Source organism: Anabrus simplex, chromosome 2 (genome assembly GCF_040414725.1).
Source record: "Anabrus simplex isolate iqAnaSimp1 chromosome 2, ASM4041472v1, whole genome shotgun sequence".
NCBI classification, from domain to species: Eukaryota; Metazoa; Arthropoda; class Insecta; order Orthoptera; family Tettigoniidae; genus Anabrus; species Anabrus simplex.
In genome coordinates, this window is record NC_090266.1 from 955,072,334 (window position 1) to 955,090,625 (window position 18,292).

The 18,292-nt window shown below is 39.1% G+C and overlaps 1 protein-coding gene across 1 annotated transcript in view; it reads left to right on the forward strand.

Annotated features, from left to right (window-relative positions):
* ksr (kinase suppressor of ras) overlaps positions 1 to 18,292 on the forward strand; it is a 509,869-nt gene that overhangs the window by 270,052 nt on the left and 221,525 nt on the right. The window contains exon 9 of the mRNA XM_067141756.2: positions 2,319 to 2,452. Within this exon, the coding sequence (XP_066997857.1) occupies positions 2,319 to 2,452 (134 nt within the window). The remainder of the gene's footprint in view (positions 1 to 2,318; positions 2,453 to 18,292) is intronic.

Consider the following 18,292-nt stretch of genomic DNA (forward strand, 5'->3'; position numbering starts at 1 on the left):
TTGTTTAGTCTCGTTTAGTTTATGTCTAGTTCTTTAAATTGCACATGATGTATCGTATTGTAACCTGCAGACATTCACTGACATTAGCTTCAAAAAAATAATTTACCTTTAGTAGGGTTCCATTATTGTTTTAACCTTTCTTGGCAGTATCTGCAGATTTGAGAAAATAAACCGAGGCTAGAAGAAAGATTTGTCTTTTGATCATGAGCAACCTACAGTTTTTTTTATTTCTTTATTTTTAAAATTCCATGAGCACAGAATGTAAGCGACAAAAATGTTTCCATGTTAGAAAGTGGAGGACTTCTTGCTTCTTCTTTCTCATATTAATTAAAACTAATAGATGGATATGAATCTTATTGAATTTTCTCCATTTTTATTATGATTTTTAACAATCTTAAATACGAAGGTAATCCCAAAAATAAGGTATCCCATTTTTTTATAAATACATAGACCTGTTTATTTCTGCAATGCTTTATATCATTTTACAGCTTGAACATTTAGATATTTTTCTACATATCACTATTTCGGTCAATGCATCTTTGTAGACGCTGTGACAGTTTTTGTATGCCCATGTCATACCAGCTCACTGCCATGTTGTTCAGGAACTTGTGAACTTCATCTTTCACCTCATCTTCGGTGCTGAATTGCTTTCCACCCAAATGTTCTTTCAACTTAGGGAACAAGTGATAGTCACTGGGCGCCAAGTCGGGACTATAGGGTGGGTGGGTGATGATGTTCCACCTGAAACTGTTGCAGGAGAGCAACTTTTTGCCGGGCGATGTGCGGGCGAGCGTTGTCATGGAAAATGTTTACGCCCTTGCTCAACATTCCTATTCTCAGGTTCTGAATTGCCCGTCTGAGTTTTTTCAGGGTCTCACAGTACCTGTCAGCGTTAATTGTGGTCCCAGCGGCATAAAGTCGACCAACAATACCCCTTTTCAATGCCAAAATACAGTTGTCATGACTTTACTGGCAGACTGTGTTTGCTTGAATTTCCACGGCCTTGGCGAAGAGGGTTGCCACCACTGGCGTGATTGTTGCTTGGTCTCAGGTGTAAAGTGGAACGCCTGTGTTTTGTCACTCATGACAATTGAGTCAAAAATGTTGTCCTGTTTGGTTGCAAAGCATTGAAGAAATGCATGGGAAGAATCAACTCATGTTGTGTTCAGTCAGCATGCGTGGCACCCATCTTGCGCACACCTTCCAGTATTTCAACTTTTCCGTTAAAATTCTGTGAGCGGCGCTTCGGGAAACCTCAGGAACCAAAGTGCAGAGATCATCCAGGGTGATCCGCCAATCTTCATGCATGATTTGCTCAACCTTCATGACTGTCTCAATGGAAATTGACGGTCTCCCGCTCCTTTGTTCGTCGCGAATTTCAATCTGACCGGCTGCAAACTCTCTACACCACTTACGAACATTTTTTTATATCCATGCACGAGTCACCATACACATCCGTCAATTGGCGATGGATTTCAATCTTTTCAGTACCTTTTGCATTAAAAAACCGAATAACTGCACGCACTTCGCACTTGGCGGTAACATCCAACGGGAGCTCAATTCTCAACGGTTGCCAAGCCAAGACTGAGTGCCTCAGCGCGGTGTGTGCGAGCGCAGGAAACACTCTTCACAATATTGTGACCAACAGCCACACAAATAGAGTTCTGTATTTATAAAAAAATAGGAGACCTTATTTTTGGGATTACCCTCGTAAATGTTTTTTTTGCTTCAGCCACCAATATTTACGACTGAATGGCAGTAAACATGGTATTTAATAAAAAACATTCCTGTTTTTTATGGCTTGTTTCTGAAATTGCTTTTTAATGTGTTAAGATTGACCTTGAGCCATTATACAAATTTTTAAAACCAATATCTGATTATATTAAATTCTATAAACTGCTGTACACTTTTTAAAATCTGAACTTTATTTTGTAAATCATAAAAAATGTATGATGGCATTCAGAAAAGAATTCAGTTATCACTTTTAGTTTCTGAGCTATAAAATTTAAAATTTCGAAATGTGTTTTATGTAAAATAAAGTAGGTTCCATGGAAAAGTGTTCATATAGGGAGTTGTCCACTGAATGAAGCTGTCCTTTAGGGCAGGTTCGACTGTATAACATTTGATACATTTGGTACTCTTAGAGAACAGCTTTTGGCAGTCTTATGTGTGTGTATGTATAGAGTTTGGAGTTCTTGTTTGTCCTTATTATTTTACGGCTTTGCCAATATATGCTTGGTACCAATTTTTATGTAGTATATGTGTGGTCCTTTGTTTGTAATCCTTGATCTCATTTCTAAGTATTTTCATATTTTCAGTGTTCCTTCCTCCTAACCAGTCTCCTATTTCAAGTCGGTCTCCTAGTCATCATCCACCACAGTCAGCTTTATTTGGAAGGTGGGATCGTAAACGACCGCACAATCAGCCATCCATCAACATTCCACCTTTTACTGTAAGTTAAGTCATGATATTATATTATATTGTTCAAGAAATTGTGAGAAATGATGTAATTATTTCTCTCTCTCTTTTTTAACTTCAGTACCACAGCTGCTGATGTTTTATGTGAAATCTGTTACAGATTTGTGAAAAGTACGAGCATGTCAAAACGTAGACCTTTTAATTCCCCGTACATCACAACAGGCAACCAATGATATTAATTACCAATCCCTGAATTCTCAGCACATGGCCTTGATATGTTGGCCTTAGCATATGGGCGGATTTTAACTTCATGGGACTGGCGAAGACGCCTACCTTTCTTCTATTGGCACAACTTGACTTCCGGTCTGTGCGCTTTTTAAACAGAAGTTCCTCCTACAAATCACCTAGTGATTGTACCAGTCTTTGAGTTAAACATATCAAGAGTCTGTCCAACAGCCATATGTTCAACTGCCCCCATTATTGCCGAGCTAAGCCCAGCCAGTGAGCGAGACATCCCGGGGTGGACAGTTCGTTCCTGGCTTTCCGTTTTTAGAGGCATTTAAGGGAAAAAGGGGTGACGACCAAGCAAAAAAAAAATTTAAACAACACACTTACATTTATTAACATAAGCATCAATGAACACAAAATATCCTTGCTGGGAATAAATACAATGATATTTCATAATGTCTGGTCTTCCTGTAGCAATTAACAACCAATCAAACATAATCCTCGTCCTCCAGCTTTATGGTAATATTCTGGAATAAAAATTAACAAAAGATTAGGCCTTCACTGCCTTCAAAAATTAAAATATTTCTCTAAATGAAAGTATCCTGAGACTTCAATGAGGATTTACACAAAATTAGTAGGCAGCTATCTTGCTTATTATTCCATAATAAAATTAACTTAATGTTCCATTAATTTATTGCAATCTCAACACGTAGTCAATGTTAAATACTGATGAATTTCATTAACTAAGGTATGTAACGTCCATTAATAACACCAGTAGAAATTGTGATGGAAAATCTAAGTTGACTCAAAGATTATAATTAATTATTTTTATTAATCTCCAACCTTATCTGTGTTGCATTTACTTTTATCATCACACGATCGTGTTTACAAATTAGTGTATCTCACTGAATGGTTCTCACTGTAATTATGACACACATTTTTCCAATTAATTAATTAATTAACCAATTAATTATCATCATTACTCGTTATATCCTCAATTCAAGGTAATTATGCCGTTTGTGGACATCAAATTTATACTTGCGTGGCATTTAAAGTTTCAAGTCAGTTTGAAAATATTTTGGAAATTTTAATATAAATGCATTGAAAATTTTCTCATATCCATGTGTGAGTTAGTGTGAGTGAGTACGTTAGTTGCTGGAAATGAACTCGACAATCTTTCGTCTAAATCTTTGGTAACTGCAAATTAAATCAGCCTGGTCTTACTCGATATTATTCTCAGCAAATTGTTCCTTAAAGTATGCTAAACAAGTCATCATGGTGGCAAAACAACATTGAAAATAATCCGTGCCATTGCGGTAAATGCACGACCAGATTAAAATACACTGAATAATCGAAAACATGAAAATATTCCTAATTACAACACACACACACACGCACGCACACACACACACACACACACACACACACACACACACACACACACACACAAGGTAACACGTATTTTTGTATACACAATATTTACAACGAATCCTGCCATTATGAATCCTGCCTTATTTAAAATTTCTCTTTGACTATGTCATAAATAATAGTGTAATACCAAAGAAATGGAAGGAATCTCTAATAATACCAATTTATAAAGGAAAGGGTGATAAAAGGAAACCAGAGAACTACAGACCAATCAGCCTGACCAGTATAGTTTGTAAAATTCTGGAGAGTTTAATATCGAAGTACATCAGAGGGATATGTGATGATAAAAATTGGTTCATGAGGAGCCAGTATGGATTTAGAAAGAAATTTTCTTGTGAGGCACAACTGGAGGGATTTCAGCAGGACATATCAGATCATTTGGATTCAGGAGGTCAGTTAGATTGCATAGCCATAGATCTTTCCAAAGCCTTTGATAGAGTGGAACATAGAATATTATTAAAGAAATTGGAGGGAATAGGATTGGACGTAAGGGTTACACGTTGGATAAAAGCATTTCTAAATTCAAGGGTTCAGAAAGTCAAAGTAGGAAATAATGTATCTCAGGAAGAGAAAGTTTGGAAGGGAATTGCACAGGGTAGTATAATCGGTCCGTTACTTTTCTTAATATACGCAAATGATTTAGGGAACAATATAACATCAAAAATAAGATGGTATGCAGATGACATAATTGTTTATAGAGAAATAAACAACATTGAGGATTGTTCAGAATTGCAAAGGGACCTTGAAAGTATCCAACAATGGGTTGAAGAAAATAATATGAAGGTTAATGGAGGCAAATCAACTGTTACAACTTTTACAAACAGGAGCTTTAAAACTGAATTTGAATATACTTTGGATGAGGTAGTTATCCCAAAAGATGGCAAGTGCAAATACTTAGGTGTGAGATTTGAAAGTAATTTGCACTGGAAGGATCATATTGATGACATTGTTGGGAAAGCATACAGATCATTACATGTCATACTGAGGCTACTTAAAGGATGCAACAAAGAATTAAAAGAAAAAAGTTACTTGAGTATGGTTCGTCCATTATTGGAATATGCAAACAGTGTTTGGGATCCTCACCATGAATACCTAATAAAAGAAATAGATAGTGTGCAGAGGAAAGCAGCAAGATTTGTAACAGGGGATTTCAGGAGAAAGAGTAGTGTATCAGAAATGTTAAAGGAACTTGGGTGGGAAACTTTAAGTAAGAGAAGGGAGAAAACTAGACGTACAGGATTATATAGAGCCTATACAGGAGAAGAAGCATGGGGGAGATATCCGTGAGAGGCTTCAGTTGGAAAATAATTATATCGGCAGGACTGACCACAAATATAAAATTAGAAGGAATTTTAGCAGAAACGATTAGGGTAAATTTTCATTCATTGGGAAGGGTGTGAAGGAGTGGAACAGTTTACCAGGGGTAGTGTTGGATCCTTTTCCAAAATCTGTACAGATATTCAAGAAGAGAATAAACAGCAACAGAGAAAATAAATGAAGTGTTAGAGGGCATTCGACCAGTGCAGGTTATTGTAAATAAAAAAATGTGTGTGATAAAATTAATTCCATCCCCTGGTCTAAGGAGTTTGGACAGCCAAAGTAGGGGACTGCCTGTAGGGGTGAAGTACAGTGGGGACTTCGAGGGCCCTGGGACCGCTACGGTAGCTGTGAAGGCCCTTCAGGAACTCTGAAAAGTGGTGGCAAAAGGGGCTCTGGTTAAGACGCAGCAGGTTGTTATGCTACTTAGGATCCAGAACGGGTAAAAAAAAAAAAAAAGTAAATAAATAAATGCAATGTAAATATTAATCTTATACCAGTTGTATAGTATCATTTGAAGTAATTCCACATACTGTATATCAGTTGACTATATTTGCTAGTAGTATAGGAGATATTATAAGTAGAATTTTGTAAACAATATAAATTTATTAAAGATGAGCTGTGTGTTTAATAGAAAACATTGTTAGCGTAAATTGTATAATATTGCATTATAGGAAAAATTTTCTTCTCTTGTTAATTTAATATTTAGTGCTTGACAATAATGTATTTTAGTGTACCATTTGCCACCGAGGTAGACACCTCATTTGCAAATAAAGAGATTTTGATTTGATTTTGAATTATTTTTGGCATGGTCGTGTCAATAATATCCGGACGATGGACTCATGTCTGGAAATATTCTCAATCCAATTAGTGGCTAGTGATCGAACTAGTGGTATCACTTGAAATGAAATACTCATTAAACAGCAACAGAGATCCATCTAAATTTCTGAATTTAACTTGAAGATTCTAATAGAACTCCATAATCATCACCATCACATGGGTTACAAGTTGCAAATGTAGCGTTCGTGAGCCTTAATCACATTAATATAAATCCCTATTCATGAAATGTATTAAACGTGTGATCCACTTTATTATAAATCACATTGTGCTCCCAAAGACACAAGCAACAAATCATTCAGTAATAAATTATCCAATTAATATCCCGCGGACTGCCCATATTCCAGGCGCATCATGAACTGAGCACATTATATATCACATATAAGGAATCAAAGACAATTTATAGCCCACGACCGTTTAATTGTATTCTTAACCCGGTCTTCTACTTAAATTTATTATTATTTTAAGTGATTATTAGATCTATCAGTCCTCCTGAAATGTCGTGAAATTAGATGACTCGATCCTAAAGAATGCAAGTGAATTTAAGATGACACTAAATTCGACCCTATCTCACAAAATTTACATATAACTCCAATCAAGATATTCCCAATATCACACGTAAGCAAATGAAGTTTATCGTGTGGTCAGTGATTTTTAAATATGACTAAATCTTACGTATGAGAACTCATTCAAAGACAGACCACAACAGCTAATCTAATAGCTTTCAAATATCAGTCACACACATGTAACTCAACTACCATGACACCTCAAGAAATGAAAATGAAAGTAACTCAGTCTACTACAAAACTAATAGAGCTACTATTTAGAGAAGAAAGATCATCTAGTTTTACAAAGATGAGAAAGATATCAAACAGTTAAAATGGTACTCAAGTTTAGCTGAAGTTCGATTCCAGGTAGAGGTTTGTCATTCCGGTATTTTCCCGTCAGTCACCTGCTCCAGCCAGAAATGCCTTACATGCTTAGCAGGTCATGGAGACACGGTAGTAGAGGTCCCACGATGAAATTATGTTGTACATTGTAGAGAAAGAATCCATCTTGAAGTACACGGCGATTGAATGGGATGAGTTTTGCCATGTGCCAGTAATGTAAGCTGTAACTAATGCAACAGATATTAGAATGTGCACACACACGCTGGAAAATTTAATGTTCTCGTGAAGAAATAAACTTAACTTGGATCACTAATGTTGAAGTTCAGTTCATAGTAAAACTGCTCTAAATTAGCAGAGCGGATGTCTGCCTGCACGGGCTGAATTTTTCCCACGTGGTTCCGATGGATAGATTCACAGCGTAGATCAGAGTTGAGTAGAGTAGAGTTGATCAGAGTAGAGATTGATTTACTGTGAACATGACTTTTTATAGTTTTCGCTCGGGGGTGTGCTTTTTTTAGAGACGATCATTGGTTCACGGGGTCTCTTGTAATTGGTCGTGACTGTTTCTAGAAGCATGCCTGCTTGCAGCGCAGCTCGACATGCACGTGCCTCGCCTGGGGACAATGGCTTGTCACGTGATTTACCCTGCACTCAATCGAACACGAATCAATACATTGTCCCTCTGAATGACAGAAAAAACAGTTTGGTGCGCACACACAGCTTTCCAAATGATGAATACAACTCCCAGCGAACAATAAAACTTTTAATGTCAACCTGTCGTAAATAATCTGATAGCCAAATTTGAAGGGGACACAACAAAACTCTTTGTGTGCTAGCAATACTCAAGCCAAAAACTCTAGCTCAAAAAAGTGGTGCATATTATCACTGTTTTACAGTTTTAAACATCACTTGACTTCTCTTGAAAAAATGTTGCATTTTGCTTTACGTATTCACCAGCTGAATCATGTTTTTATTCTTTTAAATATGTTAGTAATATCCTTGTTGTATTTTAACTTGTCTCTTGCCTATCAGCTAATGATATCCATAATGCGGATAATGCATGTCCTGAATTAGCATATTTATGTTGTCTTGAAGAATAAACAACCACTAGTATTGTAAAGTTGGAATTTTTTATTAGGAATCTTAAAGATAATACTGTTGACAATACGGGCTTAAAATGAAATTCATTTCATGCAATTTTTGGAGGGTATTTACAAGAGATATTAAATAAATAAAGGGGTACGACAGGCTTCGGCAGCTGGCATAATTCCTATCCTTGCCGCTAGATGAGGCTTCATTCATTCCATTCCTGACCCGGTCGGATGACTGGAAACAGGCAGTGGATTTTCATTTTCATTAAATAACTAATGTGATGACGACATATTCAAGCTGTCCTATAACTAAGATAATTTAATCTGCCTCTTACCCAGAGGCCCCGGATTTGATTCCCGGCCAGGTCAGGGATCTTTACCTGGACCTGAGGGCTGGTTCGATGCCCACTCAGCCTACGTTATTAGAATTGAGGAGCTTTCTGACGATGGGATAGCGGCTCCGGTCTAGAAAGCCAAGAATGACGGCCGAGAGGATTCGTTGTGCTGACCACACGACACCTCGTAATCTGCAGGCCTTCGAGCTGAGCAGCGGTCGCTTGATAGGCCAAGGCGCTTGATGGGCTGTAGTGCTATGGGGGGGGGGGAATAAATAAATCTATAAAATGTTTTATTTTTATTATGTAATGCAGATGGGCAACCAAATTTACTGGTGCAATCTGCTCATAGGCATTGCGCAATGGTTGTGAGGCATTGTTAATATAGTCCCATAAGCCACGCCATTTGTTTACACCATCCCAGGTTTGCCTTACATTCCATGATCTTAACTCCTGTGCCATCTCCAGTGCCTTCCTTCTAATAATTTTGCTACTTATTGCATAACCCCGGTTTCATTTCTCCTTGGTAAATCCAGTAACAAATCTATCAATTTTGTTAAATCTTCCTGTCTTTAATCCTCTGAATGCTTCGCTTTATATGCTGGCATTGTAAGGTTAAAGCTGGCCCCACAGTCTAGGGGTAGTGTGCTTGCCCCGGGTTTGATTCTCGGCCAGTTCAGGGATTTTTACATGGATTTGGTGGCTGGTGCGATGCCCAGCATTCACTTGGTAGGCCAAGGCCCTTTGAGGCTGTAGCATCATGGGGTTTGTTTTTCTTTGGCTACAACTAGACGGTCATTTTTAACTGTAACATTTATTCATTGCATTACATAAGAAATATGCACAGAGAGGTGTGAAATATGACGTAGCTTGAAACTGTGGTACTTATCATGCACTGTACTGAGACATTTTCAAGATCAAAACTCAGAAGAGTGGATTGTGGACTGCAATCTTATGGTAAAGGACACAAATTTTTTGCTTTACGTAGCACCAACACAGATAGGTCTTATGGCGACGATAGGATGGGGAAGGCCTATGAGTGGGAAGGAAGCGGCCGTGGTCTTAATTAAGGTACAGCCCCAGCATTCGCGTGGTGTGATAATGGGAAACCACGGAAAACCATCTTCAGGGCTGCCGACAGTGGGATTCAAACCCACTATCTCCCGGATGCAAGCTCACAGCTGCACGACTCTAACTGCATGGCCAACTTGCCCGGTGGGCACAACTTTTTTTTTTTGCTACTTGCTTTACGTCGCACCGACACAGATAGGTCTTATGGCGACGATGGGACAGGGAAGGAAGCGGCTGTGGCCTTAATTAAGGTACAGCCCCAGCATTTGCCTGGTGTGAAAATGGGAAACCACAGAAAACCATTTTCAGGGCTGCCGACAGTGGGGTTCGAACCTACTATCTCCCGAATACTGGATTCTGCCCGCACTTAAGCGACTGCAGTTATCGAGCTCGGTGGCACAACTTTTAGCGGCTACACGTATGTTAAGTAATGTAGTGTACAAGCGATGTATCCACCACTTTTTCTGTCTTTCTCTTTGTGACATCTAAAACCTTGCAGCAAAAGAATTGCCTTTGCTGGTATACTTCATCCATTGGCGAACTCTTCTAGACCTTCCCATACCCAAATTATTTGATTGAAGTGAGTCACAGCTATTCGTAGGTTCTCACGCAAACTTCATTTATTTGTCACAGTTGTTCAAACTTAAATTTATAAAACTAATGAATCATAAATCTTAATTCAGATTTTTTTTGTATTTCCGTAGGTTTTCACACTATAGAAAATTCTAAAGCAGTCGGAGAGCTGGGAGCCATGAGTATATTCCATTGAGTTAATTCTGTCAATCTATTCAAAACATATAATTTCTTTCAAAATACACAACAGTATATCTGGAGGCCCCACAAGAAACCAGGGCAACTACGTTAAAAATACATTGTGTTGCCAGCACGTTCTGAAACCTGCATCATTTAACACGTAGATAACTGTGTATTATTATTATTATTATTATTTTTTTTTTTTTTTTTTTATTTATTTTTTATTTTTTTTTTTTTTTTGCACTTGGCGAACGAAATGGAATTTGATGGGGATCTATCAATATTAATGGGGCTTATGGAAGAAAGAAAGTAGAACTGGCTGAGTCAGCAAAGAGGATGAATCTGGATGTGCTAGGAGTAAGTGATATTCGGGTAAGGGGAGATAACGAGGAAGAGATAGGAGATTATAAAGTGTACTTGACGGGTGTTAGAAAGGGAAGGGCAGAGTCTGGGGTAGGGCTCTTTATCAGGAATACCATTGCACGGAACATCGTTTCTGTTAGGCACGTAAATGAGCGAATGATGTGGGTAGATTTGTCAGTTGGAGGAATTAGGACTAGAATTGTATCCGTGTATTCACCATGTGAGGGTGCAGATGAGGATGAAGTTGACAAGTTTTATGAAGCATTGAGTGACATCGTGGTCAGGGTCAACAGCAAGGATAGAATAGTGCTAATGGGCGATTTCAATGCGAGAGTTGGGAATAGAACTGAAGGACACGAAAGGGTGATTGGTAAATGAGGGGAAGATATGGAAGCTAATGGGAATGGGAAGCGTTTGCTGGACTTCTCTGCTAGTATGGGTTTAGCTGTTATGAATACATTCTTCAAGCATAAGGCTATTCACCGCTACACATGGGAGGCTAGGGGTACCAGATCCATGATAGACTATATCTTAACAGACTTCGAATTCAGGAAATCTGTTAGGAATGTTCGAGTTTTCCAGGGATTTTTCGATGACACAGACCACTGTCTGATCTGTAGTGAACTAAGTATCTCTAGGCCTAAGGTAGAGAAAGTGAAATCTGTCTGCAAACAAATAAGGGTAGAAAATCTCCAGGACGAGGAAATAAGACGGAAGTACATGGATATGATTAGTGAGAAGTTTAGAACAGTAGACAGTAAGCAGGTTCAGGATATAGAAAGTGAATGGGTGGCATACAGGGATGCTGTAGTAGAAACAGCAAGGTAATGCCTAGGAACAACTGTGTGTAAAGATGGGAAAAGGCGAACATCTTGGTGGAATGATGAAGTGAGTGCAGCTTGTAAACGTAAAAAGAAGGCTTATCAGAAATGGCTCCAAACAAGGGCCGAGGCAGACAGTGAGTTGTATGTAGATGAAAGAAACAGAGCGAAACAAATAGTTGTTGAATCCAAAAAGAAGTCATGGGAAGATTTTGGTAACAACCTGGAAAGGCTAGGTCAGGCAGCAGGGAAACCATTTTGGACAGTAATAAAGAATCTTAGGAAGGGAGGGAAAAAGGAAATGAACAGTGTTTTGAGTAATTCAGGTGAACTCATAATAGATCCCAGGGAATCACCGGAGAGGTGGAGGGAATATTTTGAACATCATCTCAATGTAAAAGGAAATCATCCTGGTGGTGTTGCAAATAGCCAAGGTCATGAGGAGGAGGAAAATGATGTTGGTGAAATAATGCTTGAGGAAGTGGAAAGGATGGTAAATAAACTCCATTGTCATAAGGCAGCAGGAATAGATGAAATTATACCTGAAATGGTGAAGTATAGTGGGAAGGCAGGGATGAAATGGCTTCATAGAGTAGTAAAATTAGCATGGAGTGTTGGTAAGGTACCTTTAGATTGGGCAAAAGCAGTAATTGCACCTATCTATAAGCAAGGGAACAGGAAGGATTGCAACAACTATCGAGGTATCTCACTGATTAGTATACCAGGCAAAGTATTCACTGGCATCTTGTAAGGGAGGGTGCGATCAGTCGTTGAGAGGAAGCTGGATGGAAACCAGTGTGGTTTCAGATCACAGAGAGGCTGTCAGGATCAGTTTTTTACTATGCGCCAGGTAATTGAAAAATGCTACGAGAAGAATAGGCAGTTGTGTTTATGTTTCGTAGATCTAGAGAAAGCATAGGACAGGGTACCGAGGGAAAAGATGTTCGCCATACTGGGGGACTATGGAATTAAAGGCAGATTATTAAAAGCAATCAAAGGCATTTATGTTGACAATTGGGCTTCAGTGAGAATTGATGGTAGAATGAGTTCTTGGTTCAGGGTACTTACAGGGGTTAGACAAGGCTGTAATCTTTCACCTTTGCTGTTTGTAGTTTACACGGATCATCTGCTGAAAGGTATAAAATGGCAGGGAGGAATTCAGTTAGGTGGAAATGTAGTAAGCAGTCTGGCCTATGCTGACGACTTGGTCTTAATGGCAGATTTTGCCGAAAGCTTACAGTCTAACATCGTGGAACATGAAAATAGGTGCAATGAGTATGGTATGAAAATTAGCCTCTCGAAGACTAAATTGATGTCAGTAGGTAAGAAATTCAACAGAATTGAATGTCAGATTGGTGATACAAAGCTAGAACAGGTCGATAATTTCAAGTATTTAGGTTGTGTGTTCTCCCAGGATGGTAATATAGTAAGTGAGATTGAATCAAGGTGTCGTAAAGCTAATGCAGTGAGCTCGCAGCTGCGATCAACAGTATTCTGTAAGAAGGAAGTCAGCTCCCAGACGAAACTATATTTGCATCGGTCTGTTTTCAGACCAACTTTGCTTTACAGGAGCGAAAGCTGGGTGGACTCAGAATATCTTATTCGTAAGTTAGAAGTAACAGACATGAAAGTAGCAAGAATGATTGCTAGTACAAACAGGTAGGAACAATGGCAAGAGGGTACTTGGAATGAGGAGGTAAGGGCTAATTTAGGGATGAACTCGATGGATGAAGCTGTACACATAAACCGGCTTCGGTGGTGGGGTCATGTGAGACGAATGGAGGAGGATAGGTTACCTAGGAGAATAATGGACTCTGCTATGGAAGGTAAGAGAAATAGAGGTAGACCAAGACGACGATGGTTAGACTCGGTTTCTAACGGTTTAAAGATAAGAGGTATAGAACTAAATGTGGCCACAACACTAGTTGCAAATCGAGGATTGTGGCAACGTGTAGTAAATTCACAGAGGCTTGCAGACTGAACGCTGAAAGGCATAACAGTCTATGATGATTATGTATGTATGTTTTTTTTTTTTTTTTTTTTGCTGTGTGCTTTATGTCGCACTGACACAGATAGGTCTTACGGCGACGATGGGATAGGGAAGGCCAAGGAGTGGGAAGGAAACGGCCACAGCCCCAGCATTTGCCTGGTGTGAAAATGGGGAAACCATGGAAAACCATCTTCATGGCTGCCGACAGTGGGATTTGAACCCACTATCTCCTGGATGCAAGCTCACAGCTGCGCGACTCTAACAGCACGGCCAACTCCCCTCCTGTTGTGTTATTTAACATGTGCTCTACCCAGGATGAATGGAATAAAAAGTTCAATTCATTTTCATAAAAATTGTTACATGTAATAATTCCTCTATAGCTGTTGTCTTAAACTTTTCTTTGCCTTTCCGCTAATATCCTACGCTGCATTAGGAAACACTTAACTTTTCCACAGCCTGTACAATATTAATATGTTTTGCTTTGCGTAAAACCTTCAATTTGAGTTTATATCATAACGCTCTCTGCTTTGTATAACTGAAGTGAAATACAAATTCTTTCTATACAGTCCGCTATGACTGGGGTAGTGACCAAAACTGAATGTATACCGAGCGAGTTGGCCGTGCGTTAAGGGGTGTGCAGCCGTGAGCTTGCATCCAGGTGGTAGTGGGCTCGAATCCCACTGTCTGCAGCCCTGAAGATGGTTTTCCATGTTTTCCCATTTTCCCACCAGGCCAATGCTGGTGCTGTACTTTAATTAAGGCCAGGACCGCTTCTTTCCCATTTCTAGGCCTTTCCTATCCCATCTTCGCCATAAGACCTATCTATGTCGGTGCGACGTAAAGGAAAAAATGTATTAACACAATGACGCCAGCCTAAGCTACAGTAGATCACATCTCACAAATGGGAAAATAATCATAACCTCGAGAAATTTTGGTTCGTATGCATCCTTGATCTCGGCTGCAATGTGCACGACAGCTCGTGCTCCGACAAACAGGTACAGTAGGGAAGTTTTACAAATGGACATTCACAAAAATGAGATTTTAAATGTTAGGCTTCGTGTATGATGGCTACGGTTTTTATTAGTGTATTTTTTAAAGTTAAAAGAAAATGTCTTATATTCGGGCAAAATATATGTTTCAGATTCTCACCTGATTTCTTCTAACATTCAGTTGATGTTGAAGATAGTAGTTTTGAGAAACAAAGTGATGTTGTAATTAGGTAGATATATCAGTTGCAAGGCAGAAATCAAAATGCTGTAAAAAAAATAATTCAATTTCCACCCAAGAACATTCAAAATAATTCTCCCATCAGCCAGCTAATAGAGAGGAAAGGTATATGACCAGATTTGGTGAGGAAAGTGCTAAATGATTACTTTGGTTATGAGCTCTGCTAACAGTGAAATGGTTAAAATTTTCAGGTATTTTAATCTTGTAAGGGAGAATGTAAGACTTAGATTATGATTGTTATTTCCTCCAATCTGGATGATAATCTAAAGCTCTCTTTGCAAAGAACAACCACTGGACAACTTTGAGTCAAGTTCTAATTTTATAAATTTCAGAACATTATATTGTAGTTTGGTCTATGTGGTGGACATTCATTTTTCTAGGTGGTGGTGGTGGTGGTGGTTGTAGTGCTGCATTTAATTGCTGCTAAATGGTTTTGAGATACTGTGTTTGATTATTGTTCTTAAAGATTTATTTTTTCAAATGTGCCTGTGTTTACTTGCACATATATTTGCCATTTTAGCACACTTATGTCTGTCATCTCTGATGGAATTTGAACTTGCAACATCCAGCACAGCAGAGGAGTTCTTTACAATCTACTGTAATAGTCAACCATGAAATAAGTGCACAAAGATGGAATTATTTTTATTAGCATACCTAATTCTAAAGAAAAAATTGCCTAATCTGCTAATAGTTCAAAAATTTAACTTTTTATACTCGGTGATGAACTAGTTCCTGTGTAGTTTAATGTCACCTGCTGTTTATAGACTACCTACCTGTCCCTGCTGTTGCATGGATAATACAAAATAGACTTACTGGTACATGTATAACCATTATAGCTGGCACATATTATTCAGCAATAGAGAATCGGAATGTACTGTACTCCCTAAAGGGTCACTTACGCAGAAGAAACATGTAAAAGAGGAAGTATATCTTGCAACCCTATTAAGAGTATAGGATGAACTTTTAATCGGCGGCCATCTTACTGCGTTCAAGAGTAGCTTAATTGGAAGGAAGAGGCATGATGTTGGAGAGAGCCAGTTGCCTGACAGGGCAGATTCAAATGTTGGGGGTAACTTTTTCTTCTATAATTCTGACGTGGGAGCATCAGCAATGGTTAAGTCTGTAAAAGTTTTAAACAAATTTATTTAAAAACCACCATTCCAATACTTTAAAATCTCTTAAGTTACTAAGATACAAATACTACATATATGTTAAAATGGGACATGTTTCGCTTAGGCTTTGTAAGCATCTTCAGCCATACTTAATCTAAAGCTAAGTCAGGGCCCTGAACTGGGTTTCTCATTAAAGTATAATAATACAAGATAAAACAGTCATAAAATATAGTTTGTGGAAAAAGCAATACTTAAATGCAAATAAAATTCATTCTTGAATTTAAAATATATGTAGTATTTGTATCTTAGTAACTTAGAGATTTTAAAGTATTGGAATGGTGGTTTTTAAATAAATTTGTTTAAAACTTTTACATTCTGTACTCCAATACGGCTATCATAATGAGACTCATAACGTGTAATGGTTAAGGCTCCGATCGTGATGAAACTTGGACAACACATTGAGGCACACGTGAAAAAGATGTCAGCATCAATTTTGGGTGCCGACATTCATTAGGGCCTAACTAACTAAGGTGCCTAAAAGTTGCGACATTTCAAGTTCCGCGCGAACTTGATGAATACCTGCTGGCCAATGCTAACCCTGCCTCATGCCACACCTCTGCACCTCCTCCCTTCCCCCATCCTTCGTTGGGATGAGTTTTGCCATGTGCCAGTAATGTAAGCTGTAACTAATGCAACAAATATTAGAATTTGCACACACATGTTGGAATATTTAATGTTCTCGTGGAGAAATGAACTTAACTTTGATCACTAATTTCAAAGTACACTCCATAAGACTTTATCGTAAATAACTGCAATAAATTGGCAGAGTAGATATTCCTGCACGGCTGAATTTATTTCCACGTGGTCCCAATGAATATCGTCAGCAGCAGCAGAGTAGAGTAGAGCAGCAAAATAGCAGAGCAGAGAGTGATTTAATGTGAACATGAAGTTTTAAATTTTTTGCTCGGGGGTGTGCCTTTTCTAGAGATGATCATTGGTTCACAGGGTCTCTTGTAATTGGTCGTGACTGTTCTGGAAGCTTGTCGTCTGCTCGCCCGCTGGTCGGCATGTGCGTGCTCCTCGCTTGGGAAACTAGTCTGTCACGTGATCAACCCTGCACTTAATAGAAGGCAGATCAATACTTGCTCCCACTGAATTGAAAAAAACCAGTTTGGTGCGCTCACATAGCTTTCCAAATGATAAATCCAACTCTTGGCGAACAATAAAACTTTCAATGAAGACCTGTCGTAAATAATCCAATGATGACCAAATTTGACGGGGATAATACAAACTAATAGTATTGAATAGGTGGACCCTTCCTACCCTTTGATAGTAACACAAGAGGGAGTCATGAAAGAAAGGGGGACTCGCTTTACATTAGATGCCCTAATATCACAGAGTCGGAAGGCAACTAAATGTGAAGGCCTGCAATATAGAACGCTCATAAAATTGATCAACAATAACTTTACATTGACCATTGTTTGTTGTGATGTGCTTTGTGTATTCTGCTGCCATTTATCTCCGATAGATGAGATTACTGCTGCGTACCGATTGTAACAGCCTGCCGGAATATTGGCAGGAAGTAGCTGAGGGGTTAGATCTCTCTCTTCTTTAGCATGCCATTCCTCTGGTTCATAAATTTTCTGATTCTACTGGTTCGTAACACACTGGATCATCATAGTGTTCCAGCTATTCTATACCTTGAACTGTTAGATCGACACCATAGTACACTAGTGTCCAAAAGGTAAGCATAAGCTGCGAGTAAGCAGGGCAACAGGAAATAGACCGCAAATCACACAACATATGCACCTACCAATCTTACATGTTCACTCTGTATAGGAAAGGAGTGATCCCTGCTTTGACTAGCGGCGTAACGGCGAGGTAAACACAGCCAGTGTCTGTGCCCATATTCCCTCAGTCGTGTTTGCCCTGTTATAGTGTGCTGAGTATAGCCTTGTGGTGAACGTGACAACATAATGGCACAACGATGCTATTTGGACCCCATTTTTTCGGGGTAGAATACTTGGCCACCTGGAAGCAGACCAGACACAGACCAAAGTCGCCATACCCTTGAATGTGCCACAAAGTGTCATTTCCAGGCTTTGGAGATGATTTTGAGACACAGGAGAAGTTAGTTGTAGGCCAGTACCAGGTCGACCAAGGATAACCACTCCACAGCAGGACCGATATCTGCCCTTAAACCGCCCGACGAAATCGGAGTGCACCTGCAAGACAGTTGTCGGCGGGGCTTGCAGCCGTCTTAGGGGTTGCCGTTTCCCAGCAAACTGTGTACTGGAGGCTCAGAACAGCAGGGCTGTTTGCCCGACGTCCAGCAGTGTGCGTCCTGCTCACTCCAGCACGAGACGGGCCTGTTTACTGTGGAGCCGTCAACATCGAAACTGGACCATGAA